The 10,059-nt window shown below is 40.7% G+C and overlaps 1 protein-coding gene across 6 annotated transcripts in view; it reads left to right on the top strand.

The window, feature by feature from the left end:
- arhgap32b (Rho GTPase activating protein 32b) overlaps window positions 1–10,059 on the top strand; it is a 551,689-nt gene that overhangs the window by 138,618 nt on the left and 403,012 nt on the right. For all 6 annotated transcript variants that reach the window (XM_043676934.1, XM_043676933.1, XM_043676937.1 and 3 more), the window contains one exon: window positions 6,766–6,831. In XM_043676934.1, the coding sequence (XP_043532869.1) occupies window positions 6,785–6,831 (47 nt within the window). In that variant the 5' untranslated portion in view covers window positions 6,766–6,784. The remainder of the gene's footprint in view (window positions 1–6,765; window positions 6,832–10,059) is intronic.

The raw sequence follows: 10,059 nt of genomic DNA, 5'->3' as shown, positions 1-10,059 counted from the left end.
CACTTTTTCTTTTGTAATGGCAACCATACTCAACTCAGCCCCCTGACTCCCTTTAATTGTTGGGATATTACTCATGTCTTCCACTGTGAAGACTGACGCAAAGTACTTGTTAAGTTCTCCTGCTATTTCCTTATCTCCCATCACTAGCCTTCCCGCATCAGTTTGAAGTGGCCCAATGTCTACTTTTGCCTGTCGTTTGTTTCTTATGTATTGAAAGAAACTTTTACTATCATTTCTAATATTACTGGCTAGCCTACCTTCATATTTGATCCTCTCCTTCCTTATTTCTCTCTTTGTTATCCTCTGTTTTTTTTTGTAGCCTTCCCAATCTTCTGATTTCCCAGTGTTCTTGGCCACTTTATAGGCTGTCTCTTTTTTTTATATTCCTTTGTCAGCCATGGCTGTCTAATCCCTCCCCGGATAATCTTTCTCCTCTTGGGGATGAAACTCTGTACAGTGTCCTCAATTTTACCCACAAACCCCCGCCATTTTTGCTCTGCTGTCTTCCCTACTCGGCTCTGCTTCCAGTCTATTTTCGTCAGTTCCTCTCTCATGTCCTCACAGTTACCTTTATTTAACTGTAACACCATTACATCCGATTTTGCCTTCTCTCTTTCAAACTGCAGACTGAACTCTACCATATTATGATCGCTGCTTCCTAAGTGTTCCCTTACTTTAAGATTTTTTATAAAGTCTGTTTCATTACATAACACAGTCTTCCAAACGCTGAATCAGATATGAATCAAACTTCATAACAGTAATGACTTTACGATAGTCCACACATAACCATTGCATACCATCTGGTTTTGGAACCATTATTATGGGTGAGCTCCAGTCACTATAACTCAGTTTGATTATGTCGTCTTTGAGCATACGTTCAATCTCCTTTTTAACCTGTGCCAACTTTAGAGGGTTATACCTATAAGGATATTGCTGAATTGGAACAGTGTTTCCTAAATCTAAATGTATAATTAGGTTAGTCCTTCCCAGCTTCTTTCCACATATCTCTCCATATGATAGTAATAACTCTTTCAGGTCATTTCAGTTTTCCTTTGGAATGTAAGTCAATAATTTATCCTAATTTTTGACAATTTCCTCGTTGTCCAATTTAATTTGAAGAATGTCCAATTCAGAATCCTCTGAACTTAGTTCTTCACTGTGTTGTAACTTTGGCTTGCCTTCACTTTCAAAATACCTTTTTTAGCATAGGCACATGACACATTCTGTGAGATTTCTTTCGATCTGAAGTCCTCATCAAATAATTCACCTCACCCAATTTCCTTTCGACTTGCTGAGGTCCACTAAACCTTGCTTTTAAAGGTTCATCTATCACTGGAAATAACACTAGCACTTTAACTCCAATAGCAAAATTGCGAGTTTTTGACTTCTTGTCTGCTTTCTGTTCATTGTAGGCTGTGATAAATGCTGTCTAGCCAACTCCCTTGCTCTATTTAATGGTTCCCAAAAATTTGACACATAGTCTAAATATGTGGTTGCTGAATCATGACTTACTGTTTCTCCTTAATCAATTGTAGAGGTCCTCTCACTTCATGCCCAAAAGTTAATTCAAATGGACTGAATTTGGTTGATTGATTTTGTGCATCTCTGATCGCAAAAAGCACAAACAGAATTCCCTTATCCCAATCTTCTGGATAGTCTTGATAACTCCTCAATATGGTCTTTGATATCTGATGACACCTTTCTAGCATTCCCTGCATCTCTGGATTGTATGCAGTAGATTTGAATTGCTTTATTCCTAAAATGTACATAACTTCCTTGAATAATTTTGATGTGAAGTTTTACCCTTGGTCTGATTATATCTGGGTAGGCAAAAGGGATTCCTGATGAAGGGCTTTTGCCCGAATCAATTTTCTTGCTCCTCGGATGCTGCCTGACCTGCTGTGCTTTTCCAGTACCACTCTATCCTAGACCCTGTATCTGGGTAGCCCATTTCTAGTGAAAAATTAGAATAATTCCTCTACAATCCTTTTTGCTGTAATATTGCATAATGGAGTGGCCTCTGGAAATCTAGTGGACAGATCATTAATGGTAACAAATATGATTCCCACTTCTTGTTTTATGTAGCGATCCCACGCGATCATATAAGATTCTTGTAAAAGGTTCCTCAAGTACAGAAATTAGGTATTAAAGGTACAGGTTTAATTACTGCTTGTGGTTTTCCAATTATGACATGTCTGGCAAAATTTAACTACATCCTTGTGCTTTCCAAGCCAATAAAAATGATTTTGTATTTTAGCTTGGGTTTTTCTTCCCCTTAAATGACTTTCTGGTCATTTAAGCGACACTTGCAACACTACCTTCTCCAACCGTCTGGTTTACCAACTTGATGAACCCCTGCCTGTTTCTTATCAGCCTGAATATATGTAGGTCTCCATTTCTTCGTTAAAACATCATTTTTAAGATCGTAGCATTCAGATAATCCACATTGTAGGAGCGATGTGATTGTACTGGAGAGGGTGCAATGGAGATCTACCAGAATGTTGTCTGGGTTGCAGAGTTTTAGTTATGATGAGAGATTGGATAGATTGGAAAGGGCACAGGTAGGCTAGATAAGAAGACATTCCCTTGGTGGAGGGAGGAATGACTAGGAAGTCTCGATTTGAGGTAAGGGGCAGGAAGTTTCTCACCCAGAGGGTCGTGACAATCTGAAACTTGCTGCTTGAAAGGTAGGTAGAGGCAGAAACCGTCATAACATTTTCGACATCTTTAGACATAAGCATGCAAGACTATGGGTGAAGTGCTGGAAAATTTGAACAGAATAGTTAAGTGTTTGAATTTGACTGGCACAGACTGATTAAAAAAAGGGCTTTTTCTGTGAAGCAGACCTTTCAGACTGAGTCTCATACAGCCTTCGGGATTCTCATTCTTGGCTGCAGAGAATAGTATACATCTCCCTCGCAAAGCTGTCCTCTACCACTCCAACATTCCATTCTAGTTCCCTTTACTTGGGCTGTAGAAAAATTTGGAATGTTGAACAACTGTTTATGCCATAATATAAAGTGCACCAGGAATGAAGAAGCCTTTATTTACTCAGTTATTCTTGTTTGTATTATAAGATGTGAGATGGCAGAATTTGAATTTATGCAGCCTGTGTTTCAGAAAGAATCCTAGGAATTATAATGTTTGATTGAAGTGTTAGAGAATGTGCAGTTTTCCTAACATCTAGAGCTATGTAAATGGGGATTCTCAGGCATTCATAAAAAAAATCATGATGTTAAATTTAATTTCACCTTCTGGTGAAATGAAGAACCTGAGATGTTTTTCGGCACTAACTAATTACAGATGTAATACTTTCACACCAATTAACCTGGTTCATTTAATCTGAATGCATTCAGTTTGAAATGCTGGACTCGCACAGCCCTCATAAAAATGCAAGAATGTGATTTGTCTGGAGAGAAACAATTTAACTGTTGTGTGTCCAGTCTCACTTATTGTGCATTCTGAATGCGTGTTGAGTGTGAAGTTACTCAATGTATTTCACAGAAGAATGTAATTCCAAACCATTGCATAGCTAAGAGAATTCTTGAAATGTTTAGCAGCAACATGTTCTGGCCCATCTTTGCTGTGAAAATGAAGTGTTGGCAAATATTCTGACAATCACTAATAAAGGGCTACTACTGCTGGTTGGGTCATGTAGCATCTTGTTGAATGCTTGACAGTTTAGACTATTAAATGAAAAGCAAAACAGAATCCTGTGGATGCTGGAAATCTGAAATGAAAACAAATCTTTTTTTGGACCAGGATAAAGTTATATATGTAATAGGGTTTGAGCAAAACGTGGGTGGAACAAGGGCATAAGGTCTGTGGAAGACTGACCAAATTGCAAGATAGAAGAGTCAACCTTGCACGCCAAAAGAATGAAAATGGGCAGAAACGAATAAGGCATAGTACTGTCTGAGAGTCAGGATAATGGAAAAACGGAAAAGGAAAGAAAACAAATGTAGCGGTGTAAAATTGTTGAACTCACTGGTGAAAGCTCAAAAGATGAGATGTTGACCTTAAAGCTTACGTTAAGGTTCACTGACGCAGAACAGCAGGCCGAAGAAAGAAATAAAATGCAGAATTACAAAGACAGACTACCGGAAACTCAGGATCATCGCCACAGACTGAGCGGAGATATTCCTCATAACAGCGCTCAATCTGCATTTAGTCTCTCCAGTGCACGGGAGACTACATTATAAGCAGCACATTGAATAGACTAAACTGAAAGAAGTGCACAGCTTACAGTTTGGAGACTTGGAAGGTGAGAAGAGAGGAGGTAAGAGGACAGTTGTTACAGACTATTACAGAATATAGTGCATTTTCTTGGGGTAAATTAGAACATTCACTTTACTTCTACCAGTCTGCTGCTGTCCTGAGCATCTTAAGATTGAGTTGAGGAGGAACTTGTTAACCCAAAGGGTTGTGAATCTGTGGAATTCCCTGCCCAGTGAAGCTGTTGAGGCTACCTCATTGAATGTTTTTAAAGCAACAATAGATTTTTAAACAGTAAAGGAATTAAGGGTTATGGTGAGTGGGCAGTTAAGTGGAGCCGAGTCCACAAAAAGATCAGCCATGATCATATTGAATGGGCAGAGCAAGCTCAATGGGCCAAATGGCCTACTCCTACTCCTGTTTATTAAATTCTGCGCAAAGCAGTGTGATATGTGTGAAAAGCCACTTGCTATCTCCTTAAAATTTTGGGTGGTTTTTGTTAATTTAGATGAGAATTGTTTGTGTTGGGGATAAGCTACTTCTTGGAGAAAGTGAGGTCTGCAGATGCTGGAGATCAGAGCTGGAAATGTGTTGCTGGAAAAGCGCAGCAGGTCAGGCAGCATCCAGGGAACAGGAGAATCGACGTTTCGGGCATAAGCCCTTCTTCAGGAATGGCTTATGCCCGAAACGTCGATTCTCCTGTTCCCTGGATGCTGCCTGACCTGCTGCGCTTTTCCAGCAACACATTTCCAGCATAAGATACTTCCTGTCAGCATCAATAATCCCCAGATCAGGTAAAGAGCACTGGAAATCGCCATTTCAGAAAGACTCTTCTACTTGAATCAGTGAGGATGTTTCCTCTGAAAGGTCAAGTTATGTTGGATGTGTTCTGGAACAGGTTGTCTAAATAAAAACAGCTGTTGGGTAGTGACCAGATAATCTGTTTTTTTGTGATACTGATTGAGGGATAAACATTAGCCAGGACACTCGGGATAACTCCCTTGCTCCTCTTCCAAATGGCACCATGGGATCTTTTAGTTTCATCTAAATATGTCGATGGGTTTGTGTTTGACAGCCTATATTATTTAAAACAGAGCATCTCGAACAGAATGGCAGTCTCTCAGTGCTACACTGGAATGTTAGCCCTGATGAAGGAGATGTTTTAAATGATGACTATAAACTTATCAAATATGTTTTAAGAGCATTATAAGGAAGAAAAATGTGATGGAAATGAGCAGAAGCCTTGGGAGAGATATCCAGAACTCAAAGCCCAGGTAGCTGAAAGCAAGATTGCCTGTGGTGAAATGATCAAAATTGGTGCTGTTCAAGAGACCAGAATTGGAGAAAACTGAGTTCAGAATTGAATAAAACATCAAGGTTTATCAGTTGATGCACAGATTATAACAGTTGGAAGAGTCACTGGACTCAATGTTTAACTCTGCTTTCTCTAGATAGATACTGCCAGACCAGCTGAGGTTTTTCAGCAATTCATAATTCTGCTTCTGAAAGTTTTTAAGGGAAAGGAACAGTACCTGAGGGAAGGGAAACATTAATAGAAAAGTAAACACCAATGCTTACCACTTTTGGGGAATGTCCCAGTTGAACATATTTCTGGGACTTGCAAAGACTTGCACAGAGAAAACTGGTTTTAGTGAATCCAACTTGTTTGGTGTGGGATTGCAGCCATTAGCAAGACTTATGTATTGGTATAATAGGCCTAGTTCTCTGCAATCTTAAAGGAACTTCCGCATAGTTTGTATACTTATCTATCGACAATGATAGAGTTGGGAACTATCCATAAAAACTGACTTGGGGTTAAAGCAGTTGTATAGATGATCAGTGATAAGACTTCATGTACATCAGATCAGAGCACCTTATGGTTCTGAAGGAGAATAAATTGAAGTGATCAGTGCAGGTTGACCTGAGGCATTGTTTGTGAATTTAAAGCAAGGTTTCAATTTTGAGATTCACAGCACTAGATGAAGCACATAGCGAGTGAGAAGGTGAGACATTGGTGTAAAGTTAGAATGGCAGGAGCAATGCTAATGTCATATGAGAAGTGCAATTATGTGCAGTATCTAGGTTTACCTCTGCCCCTTCACTGGGGGAAAGCCAGGATTAATCATCCTTGAAGAATCGGGGAGACTTAGGTTTGTGGCCGCCGATTGTGGTTATTTTTAGTGAGCTTGACATGGAAGATTCCAAAATTTGTACCAAACTGTCGAAACAGCACATTCACAAAGTAATGCCAAGAGAGGGGAAGGCTAACTCAATATTCGGTGATGGTGGGATTCTTTTTTGAAAGTGCTTTACCTACTGTTGCTGTAAAGTCCTAAATGTCTTATCAGAACGCTGAAATTGCTGGCAAAAAACTGTGCTGAATAGTTTAATGTGAGGTTTAGATAAGCTGGCAATTAAAAACTATTTTCACAATATTAAAATCTAAACCTTGCTATGTTTTGTTGGCGCAAACATTTCAGATATTACAATAAAGTGTTAATGGTGTCTATTGGTATATGGCTAATAGCACTCCTTTCTCTAATTTCACAGGCTATTACTTCATTTTGACATGGAGAGTGCAGCTGGAGCTGGCAGGGCTACAGATGATTTTGTAAGGTGAGTACAAATCCATGATTGGCAGAACCTGCAAAGGCACCCTCATTAGTCAAGATTGTAAGAATATAGAACAGATGAGAGCAAATCCCACAGGATGATCAGGGAAGGTGATGGTCTTGTGGTATTATCGCTGGACTGTTAGTTCAGAAATGCAAAACTGAGTACTACAGATGCTGGCGATTAGAGTCAAGACTGTGGCCACCCCCTCGGCTCCCAGCCTCATTCTTGATGAAGGGCTTTTGCCCGAAACGTCGATTTTACTGCATCTCTGATGCTGCCTGACCACCTGTGCTTTTCCAGCAGTATATTCTTAACTGTTGATCTAGAAATCCAGATAATGTTCTGGGGACCTGGGTTTGAATCCCACCACGGCAGATGGTGGATTTTGAATTCAGCAAAAATCTGGCATGAAACATTTAACCATGGCCATTAATCTGTTGTCGATTGTTGGAAAAACCCATCTGGTTCACTAATGCCTTTTAAGGAAGGGAACTGCCATCCTTACCTGGCCTACCTGTAATTCCAGACCCACAGCAATGTGGTTGACTCTTAACTGCCCTCTGGGCAATTAAGGATGGGCAATAAATGCTGACCTAGCTGGTGACGTCCTCATCCCATGAATGGATAAAAAGAAAAAAACTGATGCATAGCTATCCCTGATACACACTTATTGATAAGGTGATAAGTTTGAGAGCTGGGACTGGGATATAGGACTTGATAGAAGGGGCTGCTGTGCAGGCAGTATGGAGAGGGATTGTTGTAGAGGGAGAAATGAATAGCAATGAGAACCAATTTAAAATGGGCAGTTGTGGGAAATTGTAGGGAAAGTTTGTACCCATATCAAAGACAGATCATAGATATGAGAGGTCATCAACAGGTTGCTATGGGTGCAAATCTCCAGTGAGACATCCATGGACTGAAAGCCAAGACTAAGCAGACACAGGTTGTTATGAAAGGAGGTACGTTTATAATAAATTATGTATGCATGAAAGCTAGAAGAATGAAAATTGGATTGTCTGAAATTGATACTCTTGTAGCAACCGACAATGTAGTTGGAATTTCAGAAACATGCTTCAATGTATAAGGTGCAAATTAAAGTAAAATTCAGAGGCATCAAAAAAGGCATACTCAGAGCTACAGCAGCACTTGGATGTATCAACAGAATGAACAGATGTGTATGAAATGCAGTTTAGTGTGAATAAATGTGTGCATATTCATCACCTCTCCTTTGATTCTATATTGCTAGTCAATACTGTCATCCTTAATAGCAAGTTCATAGACTCATACAATACTGGAACTCCACAGTGCGGAAAGAGGCTATTAACCCATCGAGTCTGCTTCACCCCTCCGAAGAGCATCCCACTCTGACCCAGATTCCTGTCTTATCTCTATAACTCCACATGGCTAGCCCACCTAGCATGCACATCTTTGGACTGTGGGAGAAAACCGGAGCGGAGCACCTGAAGGAAATCCATGCAGACATGGGGAGAATGTGCAAACTGTACACAGACAGTTGCATGTGGGTCCTTGGCACTGTGGGGCAGCTGTATTAACCTCTGAGCCACTGTGTTGCCTGTTAATGAGCTAAGACCCACGATTTTAAATTGCCCACAAAGCTGCTCTAATTCTTGTTCTTATTTAACTTGGAAGCTGTAAGGCTGTCTTGAAACTCATTCTATTGTGTTTTATGTGTGGAAACATTCTTATGCTTATTTTAGCTTGAAGGATTTCCTCCAACAAGTGTTCTTAGGATGGATATAGTAACATGTTGATTTTAAAGGCACAGAGTACAAGAGGAACACGGTGGCTCAGTGGTTAGCACTGTTGCCTCACAGCACCAGGGTCCCAGGTTCGATTCCGGCCTTGGACAACTGCCTGTGTGGAGTTTGCACATTCTCCCCGCGTTTGCGTGGGTTTTCTCCGGGTGCTCCGGTTTCCTCCCACAGTCCAAAGATGTGCAGGTTAGGTGAATTGGCCATGCTAAATTGCTCATAGTGTTAGGTGCATTAGTCAGAGGGAAATAGGTATGGGTGGGTTACTCTTTGGAGGGTCGGTGTGGACTTGTTGGGCGGAAGGGCCTGTTTCCACACTGTAGGGAATCTAATCTAATCTAATCTAATTTGTGTGGGTGAATGATGCTTGTTACTCATCAGCTCAAGCCTGAATATTGTGCAGGCCTTGATTTATTCAAGTATAGATTGCTTCAGCATCTGAAGAGGTGTGAATGGTACTGAACACTCACTAATCATGTGAACCTCCCCACTTCTGATTTCAGAAAGGAGAGAAGCTATTGGATGACGTAGCTGAACATAATTGGCCCATGAAAAGTGCCCTGAGAAACTTGGGCAACATTGTCCAGGCACTGAGAAGAGTTAGCTAGCTTATTTTTTGAGAGGCATGACTTTAGGCAGTGGAGCATTCCATAGTCTGCCCTGATTCTAAGTGTCTTCAATTTTGCTAGGGCTCCTCCATGCCATATTTAGTCAAATGCCACCTCACCTTTGGAATTCACTTGTCTGGCTAAGGCTTGTCATAAAGTCTGGAGCTAAATGAACTTGGTAGGATCCAAGTTGAGCATCATTGAGCAACTTATTACAGCATAAGTGCCTCTAGACACCTTTCTTCATCATCATACTGATTTATCAAGAGTAGATGGCTGTTGTAGTAGTTGACTGGGTTGAGTTTTCCCTGCTTGTTGTGGACTGAACATCTCAACAATTTTCCATATGGCTCCATAGATGCTAGTGTTGTAGCTGTACTGGAACAGCTTGGCCAGGTGAAAGGTGAGTTATGGACCATAGTTCTCTATTAAGCAGGCTGGGAAGCTATTAATTTGAAAAGGTACTTCAGATGATGGGGCTAGTTTTAGTAAGAAAAACCAACCGATGAGAGAAATAATAGAAGATGTTAAAACTGAATAATCAAGCGGGTTAGACCGTTATTTCTGATATGAACATAGAACATCGAAGAATACAGTGCAGTACAGGCCCTTTGGCCCTCGATGTTGCGCCGATCCAAGCCTACCTAACCTACACTAGCCCACTATCCTCCATATGCCTATCCAATGCCCGCTTAAATGCCCATAAAGAGGGAGAGTCCACCACTGCTACTGGCAGTGCATTCCATGAACTCATGACTCGCTGAGTAAAGAACCTACCCCTAACATCTGTCCTATACCTACCACCCCTTAATTTAAAGCTATGCCCCCTCGTAATAGCTGACTCCATA

This window comes from Chiloscyllium plagiosum, chromosome 35 (genome assembly GCF_004010195.1).
Source record: "Chiloscyllium plagiosum isolate BGI_BamShark_2017 chromosome 35, ASM401019v2, whole genome shotgun sequence".
Lineage (NCBI taxonomy): Eukaryota > Metazoa > Chordata > Chondrichthyes > Orectolobiformes > Hemiscylliidae > Chiloscyllium > Chiloscyllium plagiosum.
The sequence above is the reverse complement of the archived record's forward strand: the minus strand, read 5'-3'. Positions and strand labels throughout refer to the sequence as shown.